Source organism: Macaca fascicularis, chromosome 10, assembly GCF_037993035.2.
Source record: "Macaca fascicularis isolate 582-1 chromosome 10, T2T-MFA8v1.1".
Taxonomy (NCBI): Eukaryota; Metazoa; Chordata; class Mammalia; order Primates; family Cercopithecidae; genus Macaca; species Macaca fascicularis.
In genome coordinates, this window is record NC_088384.1 from 12332578 (window position 1) to 12350448 (window position 17871).

Below are 17871 nucleotides of genomic sequence, written 5' to 3' on the forward strand. Positions count from 1 at the left end.
GAACCCGGGAGGCAGAGGTTGCAGTGAGCGGAGATTGCACCACTGCAGCCTGGGCAACAGAGTGAGACTCTGCCTCAAAATAAAATAAAAATTAAAAGTTTAAGAAGCACTGTTTTAGGGGATTTTGAAGATTGACTGAGATAGTGAATATTATAACTATATAGTGAATATATTCATTATGTAATTATACAATGAATATAACAGAATCTGGCCTGTAATGGGACCTCTTTCTATATTTGTTAAATGAATGCACGAGTAACCCCTTGATTTAAATGTGTTTGTTTACACTTTACACCAGAGGAAAGAAAGTCTCAGATGGGCCAGGCGCGGTGGCTCACGCCTGTGATTCCACCACTTTGGGAGGCTGAGGCAGGTGGATTACTTGAGGTCAGAAGTTCGAGACCAGCCTGGCCAATATGGTGAAACTCCATCTCTACTAAAAATACAAAAAAATTAGCCAGCAATGTTGGCGGGTGGGCGCCTGTAGTCCCGGCTACTTGGGAGGCTGAGGCAGAATAGCTTGAACCCAGGAGGCAAAGGTTGCAGTGCACCGAGATCGCGCCACTGCACTCCAGCTTGGGCGACAGAGCGAGACTTCATCAAAAGCAACAGCAGCAAAAGCCAAAATTGACAAATGGGATCTAATTAAACTAAAGAGCTTCTGCACAGCAAAAGAAACTACCATCAGAGCGAACAGGCAACCTACAGAATGGGAGAAAATTTTTGCAATCTACTCATCTGACAAAGGGCTAATATCCAGAACCTACAAAGAACTCAAACAAATTGACAAGAAAAAAACAAACAACCTCATCAAAAAGTGGGCAAAGGATATGAACAGACATTTCTCAAAAGAAGACATTCATACAGCCAACAGACACATGAAAAAATGCTCCTCATCACTGGCCATCAGAGAAATGCAAATCAAAACCACAATGAGATACCATCTCATACCAGTTAGAATGGCGATCATTAAAAAGTCAGGAAACAACAGGTGCTGGAGAGGATGTGGAGAAATAGGAACACTTTTACACTGTTGGTGGGATTGTAAACTAGTTCAACCATTATGGAAAACAGTATGGCGATTCCTCAAGGATCTAGAACTAGATGTACCATATGACCCAGCCATCCCATTACTGGGTATATACCCAAAGGATTATAAATTATGCTGCTATAAAGACACATGCACACGTATGTTTATTGCGGCACTATTCACAATAGCAAAGACTTGGAATCAACCCAAATGTCCATCAGTAACAGATTGGATTAAGAAAATGTGGCACATATACACCATGGAATACTATGCAGCCATAAAAAAGGATGAGTTTGTGTCCTTTGTAGGGACATGGACGCAGCTGGAAACCATCATTCTTAGCAAACTATCACAAGAACAGAAAACCAAACACCGCATGTTCTCACTCATAGGTGGGAACTGAACAATGAGATCACTTGGACTCAGGAAGGGGAACATCACACACCGGGGCCTATCATGGGGAGGGGGGAGGGGGGAGGGATTGCATTGGGAGTTATACCTGATGTAAATGACGAGTTGATGGGTGCAGCACACCAACAAGGCACAAGTATACATATGTAACAAACCTGCACGTTATGCACATGTACCCTACAACTTAAAGTATAATAATAATAAATAAATTTATAAAAATAAATAAATAAATAAATAAATAAAATAAATACATGCAAAAAAAAAAAAAAAAAGACCGGGCGCAGTGGCTCACGCCTGTAATTCCAGCACTTTGGGAGGCCAAGGTGGGCGGATCACAAGGTCAGGAGATTGAGATGATCCTGGCTAACATGGTGAAACCCCATTTCTACTAAAAATACAAATAAAAAATAGCCAGGCGTGGTGGCGGGCGCCTGTAGTCCCAGCTACTCGGGAGGCTGAGGCAGGAGAATGGTGTGAACCTGGAAGGCGGAGCTTGCAGTGAGTCAAGATCACTCCACTGCACTCCAACCTGGGAGACAGAACCAGACTCCATCTCAAAAAAAAAAAAAAAAAAAAAGAAAGAAAGACTCAGATGGATATTAGGTGCACTGGTCACACTGGTCAAACTAGTAAAATCCTGGGGGCATAGGGCATGGTGTTTGGGGAGAGTAAAAAAAGGAGGTTCCTTCCCAGAGACTTTAGGGCCAGGACAAAAAACTGTACCATTAAATATTCTGGCAGAAAAGGCTGTGCCCCATCTAAATAGAGATGCAGTTTAGAAAGACCAAGGGGGTGCCAAGCCTGGGGTCTCACTGACAATATTTATGCATCCAAAAGACCAACATAGCCGGGCGCGGTGGCTCACCCCTGTAATCCCAGCACTTTGGGAGGCTGAGGCGGGTGGATTATCTGAGGTGAGGAGTTCAAGACCAGCCTGGCCAACATGGTGAAATCCTGTCTCTACTAAAAATACAAAAACTAGCTGGGCGTGGTGTCACATGCCTGTAATCCCAGCTACTCAGGAAGCTGAGGCAGGAGAGTCGCTTGAGCAGAGATCCCGCCACTGCACTCCAGCCTGGGCAACAGAGTGAGACTCCATCTAAAACACAAACAAACAAAGATCAACATAATCACTCTTGCATTCATCCACGAAGACTTATGCAGCCCTGCTATGTGCTTGGTGCCGGGCGAAAGAAAAAGAGAGGTGACCCCATCTCTAGAGAAGCTGACAATGACAATTTAAAATCTATAGTGGGAGGGCCTGGCATGGTGGCTCATACCTGTAATCCCAGCACTTTGGGAGGCCAAGGTGGACAGATCATTTGAAGTCAGGAGTTTGAGACCAGCCTGGCCAATGTGGTGAAACCCTGTCTGTACAAAAAATACAAAAATTAGCCAGGCGTGGTGGTGGACACCTGTAATCCTAGCTACTCGGGAGGTTGAGGCAGGAGAATCGCTTGAACCCCAGAGGCAGAGGTTGCAGTGAGCTGAGATCACACCACTGAGCTACAGCCTGGATGACAGAGCGAGACTTTGTCTCAAAAAATAAATAAATAAATAAATAAATAAATAAATAAAATCTACAGCGGGAGAGAAGTGCTCTGAGAACAAACTGAGATAGCTAAGGATTGATGAGGGGAGGGATAAAGGTTTAGGAGATCGGCCGGGCGTGGTGGCTCACGCCTGTAATCCCAGCACTTTGGGAGGCCGAGGTGGGCGGATCACAAGGTCAGGCGATCGAGACCATGGTGAAACCCCGTCTCTACTAAAAATAGAAAAAATTAGCCGGGCGCAGGGGCGGGCGCCTGTAGTCCCAGCTACTCGGGAGGCTGAGGCAGGAGAATGGCGTGAACCCGGGAGGCGGAGCTTGCAGTGAGCCGAGATTGCGCCACTGCACTCCAGCCTGGGCGACAGAGCGAGACTCCGTCTCAAAAAAAAAAAAAAAAAAAAAAAAAAAAAAAAAAAAAAAAAGGTTTAGGAGATCATGTGCCTGGGAAAGCCTCCTGAAGAATCACATAGAAGATGAAATCTGAAGAGCACAATTTAGGGAAAAGTGGAAGACTTGAGATAGGCAAAAGAGATTACTGGCTAACCTTTCAATGACATGCTGGAACCCTCAGGGATTATCTAGTTCTGTGTTGCTTAAAGGCTCTTCTTGACTGGGTACGGTGGCTCATGCCCGCAATCCCAGTACTTTGAGAGGCTGAGGCAGAAGGATCACTTGAGACCAGGGGTTCAAGACCAGCCTGGGCAAGACAGCGAGATCCTGTCTCTTGGACATTGCAGATAACGGATAGCCTTGCAAAGAAACCATATCTCTGCATCTCTGCCCATGCAAATACTTTCTGTCCAGTAGGAAGATATCGTCCTGGCTGTGGAAAAACCAATTGTACAGCCATGTGTAAATTAATTGCAGTATTTCTTCTTCTTCTTCCTCCTCCTCATCCTCCTCCTCCTCTTATTCTTCTTCTTCCTTCTCCTCCTCCTCCTTCTTCCTCCTCCTCCTCCTCTTCTTCTTCTGCTTCTCCTTCTTTTTGAGACAAAGTTCTGCTCTTGTTGCCCAGGCTGGAGTGTAATGGTGTGATCTCAGCTCACTGCAACCTCTGCTTCAACAATTGTCCTGCCTCGCCTCCCGAGTAGCTGGGATTACAGGCATGTGCCACCACGCCCAGGTAATTTTGTGTTTTTAGTAGAGATGGGGTTTTTCCATATTGGTCCGGCTGGTCTCAAACTCCTAGCCTCAAGGGATCTGTCCAGCCTCCCAAAGTGCTGGGATGACAGGTGTGAGCCACTGCGCCCGGCCCGAGATGGTGAATTTAATTGATAAATGTGTGTGTTCTGACTCTTCCATTGACTCACCATTTCTCTCTCTTTTCCTCTTGAGGGCAGCCCTATTCTCTGAGACACAACAGTACTGAAATTAGGCCAGCTGACAACTGCTCAATGGCCTCTAAGTGTTCAAGTGAAAGGAAGAGTCCTGTCTCTCAGTTTCAATCAAAAGCTAACAATGATTAAGCATAGTGAGGAAGGCATGCCAACAGCCGAGACAGGCTGGATTTAGGCCAGTTAATAACCCTACAATGGCCTCTCAGTGTTCAAGCGAAAGAAGTGTCACATGTCTCTTGCTTTAAATCAAAAGCTGGAAATGATTAGGCTTAATGAGGAAGACATGTCAAAAACTGAGATAGGCCGAAAGCTAGGCCTCTTGCACTAAGCAGTCAGTAAAATTGTGAATGCAAAGGAAAAGCTTTTGAAGGAAATTAAAAGCGCCACTCCAATGAGTACATGAGAGATAAGAAAGTGAAACTGGCTTATTGCTGATACGGAGAAAGTTTGAGTGGTCTGGATAGAAGATCAAACCAGCCACAACATTCCCTTAAACCAAAGACTAGACCGAGCATGGTGGCTCACACCCCTAATCTCAGCACTTTGGGAGGCTAAGGCAGGAGGATCACCTGAGGTCAGGAGTTCAAGACCAGCCTGGCCAACAGGCTGGAGTGCAGCGGTGAGATCTCACCTCACTGCAACCTCCACCTCCTGGGTTCAAGCAATTCTCTGCCTCAGCCTCCAGAGTAACTGGGATTACAGGTACCCGTCACCACGCCCGGTTAATTTTTGTGTTTTTAGTAGAGACCGGGTTTCACCATGTTGGTCAGGCTAGTCTTGAACTCCTGACCTCATGATCCACACGCCTTGGCCTCCCAAAGTGTTGGGATTATAGGCGTGAGCCACCGTGCCCGGCCATGTCCTTACTTTTACCTTGGTGAATTGCATATGTTTTGGTATGTAGCCTTACATCTGTACTTGGAAGGAGAAAGGATATAGTTAACCCCATAAATGAATCCATCCCTACACATAGAAATCAAACTCTTCCTTCTAAAATAACACCACATGCCCAGTATCCCAAGTGGACATCCTGACTGCCATACTCGCTGCTTCCTGTCCCACCCAACTTGATTCATAAAAATAGTCTCCAGAGTCTGTCCAGTCTCAACATCTGATTCATTCCCTTTTCTTTCTCTCCCTCCCCTCCCCTCCTGTCACCTTCCCTTCCTTCTTTCTTTTTTTTGAGACAGAGTTTTGCTCTTGTTGCCCAGGCTGGAGTGCAATGCTGTGATCTCGGCTCACTGCGAGCTCTGCCTCCCAGGTTCGAGCGATTCTCCTGCCTTACCCTCCCTAGTAACTGGGATTACAGGCATGCGCCACCATGCCTGGCTAATTTTGTATTTTTAGTAGAGATGGGTTTCTCCATGTTGGTCAGGCTGGTCTCGAACTCCCGACCTCAGGTGATCTGCCTGCCTCGGCCTCCCAAAGTTCTGGGATTATAGGCATGAGCCACTGCGCCCGGTCTTTCTCTCTCTCTTTTTCTCTCTCTCTTTCTGTCCTTCCCTCCCTCCCTCCCTTTCCTTCTTTCCCTCCCTCCCTTCCTTCCTTCCGTCCTTTTCCTTCCTTCCTCCCTTCCTCCCTCCCTCCCCTCCCTTCTCTTCTCTCTCTGTCTTCCTCTTCTTCCTTCTTCTTCTTCTACTTTCTTCTTCTTCCCTCCCTTTTTTTTTTTTTTTTTTTTTTTGAGACGGAGTCTTGCTCTGTCACCCAGGCTGGAGTGCAGTGGCCAGATCTCAGCTCACTGCAAGCTCCGCCTCCCGGGTTTACGCCATTCTCCTGCCTCAGCCTCCCGAGTAGCTGGGACTACAGGCGCCTGCCACCTCGCCCGGCTGGTTTTTTTGTATTTTTTAGTAGAGACGGGGTTTCACCGTGTTAGCCGGGATGGTCTCTCGATCTCCTGACCTCGTGATCCACCCGTCTTGGCCTCCCAAAGTGCTGGGATTACAGGCTTGAGCCACCGCGCCCGGCCTTTTTTTTTTTTTTTTTGAGACAGAGTCTTGCTCTGTTGCCCAGGCTGGAGTGCAGTGGTGTGATCTTGGGTCACTGCAACCTCCATCTCCCAGGTTCAAGTGATTCTTGAGCCTCAGCCTCCCAAATAGCTGTGATTATATGCCTGCACCACCATGCCTGGCTAATTTTTGTATTTTTAGTAGAGACAGGGTTTCTCCATGTTGGCCAGGTTGGTCTGGAACTCCTGGGCTCTGTGATCTGCCCACCTCAGCCTCCCAAAGTGCTGGGATTACAGGCATGAGCCACCATGCCTGGTCACTCACCCCTTTCTTCTGTATATTCACCTTCGGTGCCCTTTGCCAGCTGCCTATCTTGGTGGCTTACACGGAACAGTGAAAACTCCTTCCATCCTCTCCTAATCTAGCCAGCTCCTTAAATTCACTCTTCTAAAATACACAGGTGCTGACCTGGCATGGTGGCTCACGCTTGTAATCCTAGCACTTTGGGAGGCTGAGGCAGGAGGATCATTTGAGCCCAGGAGTTGGAGACCAGCCTGGACAACATAGCAAGAGCCTGTCTCATTATAAAAATAAAAATAAGTGCACAGGTTTTCACAGGCTTTCAATGCATTCCACTGGCCTCAGGATGATGTTTTCCAGCTGGAGACTTTAGGTCTGAACCCTAAGTATCTTCCTAAACTGGCCTCCTGCCACTGTCTTCTAGTCTGGCTGTGCCAAATCACAGCTAGTCCTGCAGGCCACTGTCTTTTATCCTCTCTGCCTTTGCACACATTGTTCCTACTGCCTGGAGAGCTGCCCTTTTTGCTTGACAAATAAAAATCCTTTGAGGCCGAGTTCAAATGACATCTCTTTGGTAGAGGCTTCCCCGATGACCCTCCCCATAAATTGGGGAATTCATCAGTCCTTTTTGCACAGGCCTCTGTTTCATAGCTATGATGTAGGTAGACTGATCTCTTCCAGGGCAGGGGCCCCAACCCCACCTCTGTTTTATTGCACGTTGCAGAGCCCTGTATGGGGCTAGGCAAAGTAAGCTCAGTACATATTTGTTGAATGAATGAACGAATTCCTCATTTGACAGCTAAGGAAACTGAGGCCTAACCCAGTGTTGTGATGAATCCCTACTTTTTTTTTTTTTTTTTTTTTTTTTTGAGACAGAGTCTCACTCTGTCGCCCAGGCTGGAGTGCAGTGGCCGGATCTCAGCTCACTGCAAGCTCCGCCTCCCGGGTTCACGCCATTCTCCTGCCTCAGCCTCCCGAGTAGCTGGGACTACAGGCGCCCGCCACCTCGCCCGGCTAGTTTTTTGTATTTTTTAGTAGAGACGGGGTTTCACCGTGTTAGCCAGGATGGTCTCGATCTCCTGACCTCGTGATCCGCCCATCTCGGCCTCCCAAAGTGCTGGGATTACAGGCTTGAGCCACCGTGCCCGGCCTTTTTTTTTTTTTTTTTTTTTTAATGAGACGGAGTTTCACTCTTGTTGCCAAGGCTGGAGTGCAATGACGTAATCTTGGCTCACTGCAACCTCCGCCTCCTGGGTTCAAGCAATTCTCCTGGTTCAGCAATTCAGCTGGTTACAAACAGCATGCAGTTACAAACAACATGCAGTTTATACAGCATTTTCACTTAACACCTTCCCCTTACCTCTATCTGGTAGCCTTCATTTAACCCGGAACTCAGGGCCTCAATCCCTTGTACAGTCTGTATTCCACACGACTGGCTGGGGGCTCAGGTGTTCCTCACAGACAAGGAACCAGTCTTCGGGTTGGCCACTCCCAGATTCCCTAGCTTGGAACACACATTCAGATGCATCTGCCATACAAGGTCATTCTAAGGGTATGCTTAAGTTATTGCTATTAGGTGCGTTTACCCTACACCTAGTGAGCTACTTGTACGCTGGCAAGGCAATTCAGGTCTACTGATGCTCTCTTCTCTCTTGACTGGAAAGGGAATTCCTGAGGGAGAATAGTTTGCCCAGGACCCTTAGTGGCATTGCTTCTTTTGGAACCTTCATTACAATTTTAAATTGTCTTATTTGGTCTGTGACGGCAGCCATCTTATTCTCCTCTATATTCCCGCAGCCTGGTGCAGGACCCAGCACAGAGCAGGCCTGCAGTAATAATTTCTTCTTGCTCAGGATTCCAAAGCCCCTTTTCCAGTGAGGTTATTGATCCCTGAGTCTGATGCCATGAAAACCCAACCTGGAGTCAGATAGACTTGAGCTCTGTCCTTCACTAATTATGTGACTTTGTCAAGTTATTAACCTCTTGGATGGAAGTTAATTTTCTACGTAAAAAGGGGGCATATAGGTAGGTTATAATCCTTTGCATCCTGAATTTTTTTTTTTTTTTGAGACTGAGTTTTGCTCTTGTCACCCAGGTTGGAGTGCAATGGCATGATCTTGGCTCACTGCAACCTCCACCTCCCAGGTTCAAGCAATTCTCCTGCCTCAGCCTCCCAAATAGCTGGGATTACAGGTGCCCGCCACCACCCCTGGCTAATTTTTGTATTTTTACTACAGACGGGGTTTCACCATGTTGGCCAGGCTGGTCTCAAACTCCTGACCTCAGGTGATCCACCCACCTTGGCCTCCCAAAGTGCTGGGGATTACAGGCATGAGCCACTACACCTGGCCTTATTTTTTTATTTTTTGAGAATCCTGATTGGTCACCTAAGCTGGAGCACAGTGGTGCAATCTCGGCTCACTGCAACCTCTGCCTCCTGATTCAAGCAATTCTCCTGCCTCAGCCTCCGGGGTAGCTGGGACTACAGGCGTGCAGCCACCACAACCGGCTAATTTTTGTATTTTTAGTAGAGACGAGGTTTCACTGTGTTGGTCAGGCTGGTCTCAAACTCCTGACCTCAGGTGATCCACCCCTATCGGCCTTCTGAAGTGATGGGATTACAGGCATAAGCCACCGTGCCCGGCCTGTATCCCGAAATTTTAAAACGCTTCTTAAATTATTTGGCAGCAAAAAGTAAACTGATGCATTTTTTGGGCAGCAAAGTCAGCCTTGAACTGATGTGAGTCTATTTATATTTATCCCACTCAATGTGAATATTCATGTTTCCTTACAGAATATTGTTTTTCTTTAAAGAGTACTGGATTACATAATATACAGTGGGTGCACCATAGTACCTTTCTAAAACTAAAAAAATGCTGAATTTTGAAACATATGTGGCCCCCAGGATTTCTAATAATGGAATGAAGATCTATCAGTTATGTCCTTTGGGGATGGTGTGAGGATTGAGATTTTTTTTTTTTTGAGACGGAGTCTCGCTCTGTAGCCCAGGCTGGAATGCACTGGCAATCTCAGCTCACTGCAACCTCCGCCTCCTGGGTTCAAGCGATTCTCTCGCCTCAGCCTCCCAAGTAGCTGGGATTAAAGACGCACACCATCGTGCCGGGCTAATTTTTGTATTTTTGATAGAGACGGGGTTTCGCCAGGTTGGCCAGGCTGGTTTAGAACTCCTGACCTCAGGTGATCCGCCTGCCTCAGCCTCCCAAATTGTTGGGATTATGGCCGAGAGAATGTTTTTTAAACCACGGTGGGAGCGAAGGCCAGGCCCAGAATAAAAGATGACAGGGTGGGACGGAGGAAGCAGAAGGTGATATGAGAGCGTGTGCTAGGGTTCAGCCATGAGGCTGAAGTAGACGGTTAGGAGAGCGTCTTCCGCGGCCGCTGAAGTTGATGCTTAATTCCGAGGAAACGACGAGGGATCCTTGTAAAGTAACGAGATACTTGATTCTTAGATTTGTAGGGGGCCGGGCGCGGTGGCTCACGCCTGTAATCCCAGCACTTTGGGAGGCCGAGGAGGGCGGATCACGAGGTCAGGAGTTCAAGACCAGCCTGGCCAACATGGTGAAATCCCGTCTCTACTAAAAATACAAAAAAAAAAAAAAAAAAAAAAAAAATTTAGCCGGACGCATTCCTGTAATCCCAGCTACTCGGGAGGCTGAGGCAAGAGAATTGCTTGAACCGTGACCCCGGAAGCGGAGGTTGCAGTGAGCCGAGATCGCGCCACTGTACTCCAGCCTGCGCGACAGAGCGAGACTCCGTCTCAAAAAAAAAAAAAAAAAAAAAAGATTCGTAAGGGAGGAGCCTGTAGGCAGGGAATCGGTCAGGACCCGAGTTACCCTGGAGCCCAAGCGGAGATCAGCGAAAGTCCTCGTTGATGCAGAGGTCTGGAAGGCGTGGGGCTCAGGGAGGCTGGGCAGCTGGACTCGGCATGACCCGAGGTCGTGAGGCCGTTCCGCAGGCTTGGGACGCTCCTGAGACTCTCAGAATCAAGTGCAGGCCACTGCATTAGCATGGGAGAAATGGTAGAGACAGGGCTTGAGGGAAGGATGCCCGAGATTAAAGGTATTAAAGGCAAGTTGGTGTCGCGGCAAAACCAGCGTCGGAGCCAGGAAACAAGGGTTTCAGTCTTTCCTCGCCAATTCCAGAGATAGCTGCATATCACAGGAAGAAAAGCGACGCAGCCATTTTTCTTCATTATTATCAAATTTGGCTGCTGCCGGACGCCGTAGAGTTGTGGCACACCAAACCCTCAGCCCGCGTCTCCGTGGCTTTTCATTAAGTTTGAACCCGACCCCTCGCCGTAGAGTGTCTAATTTCGGTCCCAGAAGCTGACGTCCACCTCGGAACGAAAGTTAAGCGCGGAAGAGCATGCGTAGAAATGGCGCTCGGTACGTGCCCCCCGACCCGACGTCTGCCGCGGGGGCGCGCTCGCACGCCGGAAGGGGCGGAGCCAGATCTGACTTTATATAGCGGACACCGACAACAAGTCGACCTCTACCGGCGGGATTTGATGGCGTGATGGTATGTACTGTAATGGCGTCCGATTCATTGTCACCGGCGTCGGCACGGCTGAATCCGCGACGCATCGCCGCCATCCCAGCTTGGCCGGCGCCGGGGGCTTGCTCTAGGGGCACAGGCGACCCAGCGGGGGCCTCAGTCAGGCCTATTTTCTGGAAAGTCGAGAGGCTTGTGGAGAAGAGCGCTTGGAGGACTGGCTTTGGGCCTGCAGGTCGGCCAGAGACAGGCCGTAAGGGTGGGAGCAGGCTTGGAGGCCCGGCATTTTTAAAGCCATGAGTCATTGCTGAGTTTCGATCTCACCAACTCCATCATTAGTTGGGATTAGGGCCCATAAGCAGCTTGTCTGGATAGGAGGACCTTGGGTGGGGGTTCTCGGCACCGTTCTCATTGGGAGGTAAAGAAGCTTGCGGGAGGAGAATGTTGTGGAGTCCTCTTGAAATATCTGGGACCGCTTGTGCACTCCGAAGGCCTCTGGAGCTCCCAGAAGCCACAGATGATGAACTTATTGACGGGCGGACAGAAACTGTGTGCTGATTGTCATGTTCTGATTTGGCTCTGCCGAGTTCTCTGGCCTACGTGTATCGGTGTAGTTAGTGTCCGGGCGCTAGAGGCAGCCCATAGCGTAGTATTGGCTAGCTGCTACCCAGCATTTGTCCCTGGAGTGCCTTTCTTTAGTGGTCAAAACCTTGCTAATTGGCACATAAAGCTGCCTGTTGAGCAGTTTTTAGTGTCACTAAGTGTATTTTTGTGTGGTGTTAGAGAAAAAAACGGATGGCTCGTTTTCTTACAGGTTGAGAGGATTTGAAATTAGATTCAGCTTAAATTTTGTTGAATACAAAAACATTCTTGACATGTGCGAGCCTGGAGGAGATAATTATCTTTTTACTCGGTTTGCTGGGTGTCTGGTGCTGACGGTGATTTTTTTTTCCCCCCCAGTCTCACAGAAAGTTCTCGGCTCCCAGACATGGGTCGCTCGGCTTCCTGCCTCGGAAGCGCAGCAGCAGGCATCGCGGGAAGGTTAAGAGCTTCCCTAAAGATGATCCGTCTAAGCCGGTCCACCTCACAGCCTTCCTGGGATACAAGGCTGGCATGACCCACATCGTGCGGGAAGTCGACAGGCCAGGATCTAGTATGTACAGGCCTCCTGAAAGTTGGGGGATAGGAGTGGAGGGGGAGGGAAACTGGAGAGATGGAGTCAAGCTGTTAGCAGAGGGCAGACTTTTTTTTTTAAGCTGGAGTTACAGGTTGTCAGAACTTCTGTGACAGCGGACAACCTCAAGACTAATATTCCAAGGCTACAGATGGCCAGCACTGTTCGCTTTAGGTGCGGAGTGGGGTATTGCTTTCAGAGCATAGTAAATTTGCCAGGAGCCTTAGCAAAGAGAAGTAACACTAGTATGGGGGGTTGGAGCTGCTGAGGCTGGAATAAGAAGTGCCTCATTCATGTTTTACTTGTTCACGTGCATTTCGCCTAAAAGCTTGAATAATGGCCACTTACCTGTGTGTTTTCTACTTAGAGATGTCTAACAGCACTGGTTGCTGAGCCATGGAGACATTAACGTTAGACAATTGATATTGACTCTAAACTGAGCTCAGAGCTATTTCTGTGTCCCAGTTATATTTAGGACACTTGAATTTTCCAGTTAAATAGCAAATCTTGTCTGCCTCCAGAGGTTTCTGTAGAAGAGAATTGAAGCTGGACAGGTATTTGGTTATCTAGGGTCCTGATATTTTTTAAGTTAAAGAACATAAATGCACTTTGAATGAGAAGTAGGTAGTAAGGACAGCCCTGAGTGTCCAGACTGCAGGTGTGGGGCCCAGTTGCCCTTCCGGCCTAAATGGGCATTTTGCATTTTCCTAGAAAACATTACACCCCTTGCTTGGGCTCCTGCCAAGTCTGACTACTGCTTTCTTTGCAGAGGTGAACAAGAAGGAGGTGGTGGAGGCTGTAACCATTGTGGAGACGCCACCCATGGTGGTTGTGGGCATTGTGGGCTACGTGGAAACCCCTCGAGGCCTCCGGACCTTCAAGACTGTCTTCGCTGAGCACATCAGTGATGAATGCAAGAGGCGTTTCTATAAGAACTGGTGAGGGAGGAGGCCCTGCAGTCCCTAGCTTGGGAGCTGGAGAGCAGGGAGCAGTGTGTGCATGGTTTCTCAGCTCTGTAGCAGGCAGGGAGCTGCTGTCTCGGGTTTAGTTTGTCTCTTGAACAGAAAAATACCTGCGATCAGACTTTGGCCAGCCATTGGGCTTCAGCTGGGAGCTGACACCCTCATTCTGAGTCCAGGCTAGTGGGTGGTGGCTGAGGACCCAGTTGGTTGAGGAGTCCAACTAGAAACCATGAGAGGTAGCAGGATAATTCAACCCCTATAGGGGTGGCAAGGGCCTCTGGCCCTGGCTGGAGTGTCCCATTTCCTCCATCACTGAATGGGTGCTCCCCCAAGGCAGAAAGCTTGCTTTCTAGCACCCAGGAGCAAGAATTTTGTTTGAATGTTTGTAACTTAAATTAACCTTGTGGACTTCTGCTCAGCTCCGCTCGGCTCTGCCCGATGAGCTCCATCCAGGCTCCGCTTGCCGGTGGAAAAGGCTCCTTAGAAGCCGGCAATGAGCCCCATCCCCACGCGGTGCCAGTGTGTCTTCCGCTCACCCCTCGAGGGGTGATGAAGGCCTGCACCCGGCCCTCTCCCCAACTCTACTCTGCTCCTGAAGGCATAAATCTAAGAAGAAGGCCTTTACCAAGTACTGCAAGAAATGGCAGGATGAGGATGGCAAGAAGCAGCTGGAGAAGGACTTCAGCAGCATGAAGAAGTACTGCCAAGTCATCCGTGTCATTGCCCACACCCAGGTGAGTGCAGTTCCCCAGGGTGGCTTGGCCTGCCACTTAGTAAAAGTGACCTATGTGATCATAGGGGTCCTGTGCCCCCATGTGTGTGAGTAGGCTTCTCCCTTGCCAGCAGAGGGCACTGTGTCCTTACCGGCCCTTAGCAAGGGAACCACGCCCCTTTAAAATTCAACTGGCTGACCCAACTGGTGACTCACCAGTGACACTGAAATGCCTGCCTGAAAGTTAGTTGTGAGGTACTGGCTGCTTTCCTGGAAACCTAGTTTGTGAGCTGAGCAGGCCCTTTATTGACTTGATTAGAGTGGGTGTCTCTTGCTGTCCTGTTACAGGTTATCCTTTCAAGTGCTGAGCACAACCCCATGTGGTGAGGGCCACCACAGATTAAAGTGCATGTCCACCATTGAAATTTTGTCAGGACATTGCTGGGCTGTTCCTGAGTGAACGCTTTATGCTTAAATGCTTTTTTTTTTTTTTGAGACAGAGTTTTGCTCTTGTTGCCCAGGCTAGCGTGCAATAGCCCTATCTCGGCTCACCACAACCTCTGCTTCCTAGGTTCAAGCGATTCTCCTGCCTCAGCCTCCCGAGTAGCTGGGATTACAGGCATGCGCCACCACACCCCACTAATTTTGTATTTTTAGTAGAGATGGGATTTCTCCATGTTGGTCAGGCTAGTCTTGAACTCCTCACCTCGGATGATCCACCTGCCTCGGCCTCCCAAAGTGCTGGGATTACAGGCGTGAGCCACCGCGTCCGGTGATGGATTTTCTTATTTAGAGCTTGTGCTGTCTCAAAAGCAGGCTTGTCACTAGGGGAAGTGTAGGTAGCTGAGGTAAAACTACTGCAATACCCCAGGGGAACTGACCCAAAGGACAGCTACAGGAACACTGGGTTGGTAGGTGCGGGGATCTGGTTGTTTGCCTGTGGTGTGGGCCCTGTCCGCTCATCCTGACAGTAACTCAGGCACCAGAATCCAAAGTTAAGTTGTTGCTGTTGGCAAAAATGAAAGTTATTTCCTCTTTGTGAGGTTCAGTGATTTGTTCAGAGTTAACTGGCTTTTTGCTGTGTGCTTGACATCAATCAGGCCGCATGGAGCTGTAGTTCCTCTGCTGTGGGAGGAGCACTGGCAGCTGGAGCTGAGTTGTGTCTACCTCCTCCTAGATGCGCCTGCTTCCTCTGCGCCAGAAGAAGGCCCACCTGATGGAGATCCAGGTGAACGGAGGCACCGTGGCCGAGAAGCTGGACTGGGCCCGCGAGAGGCTCGAGCAGCAGGTACCTGTGAACCAAGTGTTTGGGCAGGATGAGATGATCGACGTCATCGGGGTCACCAAGGGCAAAGGCTACAAAGGTGAGCTTTGCAGCAGCTTGCATTGCTGTGCAAACCTGGGGGAGAAGTGATTTTAGGCCCAGCTGTTCAGTGATGAGGCTCAGAGTGAGCGCTGGGCACAGCGCCCGAATCAGACACTGTGGAACCATTCTCTACTGCCTTCCTTCTGAGAACAGCCTTGTGGTCAGAAGTGGCTGGGATAGCAGAGGGCCAGGGGACAACTTCTTACCATGTTCCTGGACCCTTTGCTCTTTGTAGTTCAGTAGATAACTGCAAAGGGGAGCTTGGAATTATGTCTGTCAATCCCTGCGGATGGGGGAGCTTAAACTAATGGATGCCTTAAAAGCGCCCATTCACAGTTGAGTTCAGGGTTATACCCCCAGAACCTATCCACCTTGATAGGGGAGATCTATGGGTAATGCACATGAAATAATCTCATCACCCCTCAGATGACCCAGCCATAGTTGGTAATTGTTGAGTAGGAGGAAGGGGTGAGTGGGAGGTGCTGGCATTGAGGTGCAGTAATGTGTATGCATTCCAGGGGTCACCAGTCGTTGGCACACCAAGAAGCTGCCCCGCAAGACCCACCGAGGCCTTCGCAAGGTGGCCTGTATTGGGGCATGGCATCCTGCTCGTGTGGCCTTCTCTGTGGCACGTGCTGGGCAGAAAGGCTACCATCACCGCACTGAGATCAATAAGAAGGTGAGGTTCTGAGAGTGGTCCCTGGGGGTGGGAAGATGACCTTGTGATGGAGGCTGGGGTTTCTGTGCCTGTCAGCGCTGCTTCATGGACTGTAGCTTATGCATCGTGTGGACATACATCAGTGACTCGCTTTTCATGGGTCAGTTCTGGCCCATCTTGATGGTTTGTAAGGTGCCAGCCTGTAAAGTGGCTGTGGTGAGGCTGACTTGGTGTGGCTGGGGATACTAGCCTTATTGGTCCCTGATCCCACCACCAGTGGTGTGACAGGCCTCCTATGTTGTACAGCAGGATCTTTAGTTTTAGCCCAGCCACTTCACAGAAAGGAACCTGGAGAGCCAGCCACCTTTTTGCTCTGAAGTTGGGATACGCTGTGACTGGGACTGAGGCCTCAGCGGCCTTCCTAGAGAGCTTTGCAGGTCAGCACACTGGCATGTCTGGCTTATTTGTCCCTAATGCCCCAGCCTTACGCCCTTCTTGTTCATTCAGATCTATAAGATTGGCCAGGGCTACCTTATCAAGGATGGCAAGCTGATCAAGAACAATGCTTCCACTGACTATGACCTGTCTGACAAGAGCATCAACCCTCTGGTAAGTAATGGGTGTTCTGCTCTATGAGGCCACCCCAGGCCTCTTCTGTGGGGTGAGGTCCTCGTGTCTTTGGGGATAGGCTGCTCCCTAGGGGCTGTCAGCAGGATTGTTAACTGAAGCCAGCACAGCACTTAGCTGTGTTCCTTGTAAGTGGCATGTTGTCATTCGAGTCCACTCGTTGGGGTTGGCTGGTGAGAAGTGGGGTCTCAGGCTCAGCTGCTCAGTGATGAGGCCTGGAATGTGCGCTGGGCACAGCGCCCGAGACAGACTGCGGAACCGTTCCTTGTTGCCTTCCTTCTGAGAACAGCCCTGTGGTCAGAGAGGGCCTGAATCTGGAGGGGTCATCTGTGCACAACAGTCCCCTCTTCTGCCTGGTGCTGGGCCTGTGCTGATCCGATGGTCTTGTTTTCAGGGTGGCTTTGTCCACTATGGTGAAGTGACCAATGACTTTGTCATGCTGAAAGGCTGTGTGGTGGGAACCAAGAAGCGGGTGCTCACCCTCCGCAAGGTGAGGCGGGCCCTGCCTCGTCGTGGGGGGCTCCTGTAGAGGGAGGACCCAAGGCCACAGACGCTGGTGGCCCTGGTGGCAGAGGAAAGGAAGGAGAGGGTGTGGCAGTCCTTTCACACTGGCTTTGAAGTCCTGGAATGAGGAAATTCCCAGTCTGGCCTTGCTGGGCTGTTTGCTTCTTTGAGTGTGTCCTCATCTGCTGGGTGGTGGGCCGGGGGTGCGGCGTTGAATTGATGGTGTGGCTTCCCAGATGCAGGGGCGCTGTGAACCAAGTTCTGAGGAAAGCCTGTCTCTTGTAATCCTAAATCCCTTCCCCTCTTGGTCCACAGTCCTTGCTGGTGCAGACGAAGCGGCGGGCTCTGGAGAAGATTGACCTTAAGTTCATTGACACCACCTCCAAGTTTGGCCATGGCCGCTTCCAGACCATGGAAGAGAAGAAAGCATTCATGGTGAGCGCCTCTGCCTGCCCCCCTCGCTGGGTGCTGTGACTTGGCCCCCGCCAGCCTTTGGCTCCACCGGGGGTAGGGGTGGTCTTGATGCCTTGGGCCTCTCTTGTGGCTGTGGAGACTGGCCCGGAGTCTTGGTCCCCTCTAGAGTGGGCATCTGCTGTCGCCTGCCATCTTCTCCCTCTGACCACTGCCTCTCTCCCCACAGGGACCACTTAAGAAAGACCGAATTGCAAAGGAAGAAGGAGCTTAATGCGAGGAGCAGATTTTGCAGCTGGTGGGGTCTCAATAAAAGTTATTTTCCACTGATATCTTGCCTCTTTCTCCAGAGCGGCCGGGACTGGGGAGGCA

The 17871-nt window shown here is 49.7% G+C and overlaps 1 protein-coding gene, 1 long non-coding RNA gene and 4 other non-coding genes across 8 annotated transcripts; 5 read left to right on the forward strand and 1 right to left on the reverse strand.

Moving 5' to 3' along the window:
* Positions 1–235: 235 nt before the first annotated feature.
* Positions 236–10974, reverse strand: LOC135965420 (uncharacterized). The gene is made up of 2 exons (XR_010578338.1): positions 10428–10974; positions 236–2540 (listed from the first exon to the last, which is right to left on the reverse strand). It is a non-coding gene; the product is annotated as an uncharacterized lncRNA (long non-coding RNA).
* Positions 10975–11083: 109 nt separating this feature from the next.
* Positions 11084–17829, forward strand: RPL3 (ribosomal protein L3). Of its 3 annotated transcripts, none has more exons than XM_074003724.1 (10): positions 11084–11320; positions 12046–12238; positions 13029–13197; positions 13820–13955; positions 15111–15297; positions 15818–15978; positions 16465–16566; positions 16979–17074; positions 17404–17523; positions 17729–17829. In XM_074003724.1, exons 2-10 carry the CDS (start codon positions 12199–12201, stop codon positions 17771–17773), a joined length of 1056 nt encoding a protein of 351 aa, XP_073859825.1. In that variant the 5' UTR covers positions 11084–11320; positions 12046–12198; the 3' UTR covers positions 17774–17829. The 3 variants fall into 3 exon arrangements, with proteins under 3 accessions (XP_073859825.1, XP_073859826.1, XP_045219534.1); XM_074003725.1 differs by having other exon boundaries at positions 11084–11112; positions 13641–13955; XM_045363599.2 differs by having other exon boundaries at positions 11084–11112.
* Positions 11598–11661, forward strand: LOC123567348 (small nucleolar RNA SNORD43). Its single transcript, XR_006690263.1, has one exon. It is a non-coding gene; the product is annotated as a small nucleolar RNA SNORD43 (small nucleolar RNA).
* Positions 13765–13819, forward strand: LOC123567375 (small nucleolar RNA U82P). Its single transcript, XR_006690289.2, has one exon. It is a non-coding gene; the product is annotated as a small nucleolar RNA U82P (small nucleolar RNA).
* Positions 15359–15453, forward strand: LOC123567366 (small nucleolar RNA U83B). Its single transcript, XR_006690281.1, has one exon. It is a non-coding gene; the product is annotated as a small nucleolar RNA U83B (small nucleolar RNA).
* Positions 16782–16874, forward strand: LOC123567365 (small nucleolar RNA U83B). The gene has a single exon (XR_006690280.1). It is a non-coding gene; the product is annotated as a small nucleolar RNA U83B (small nucleolar RNA).
* Positions 17830–17871: the final 42 nt, after the last annotated feature.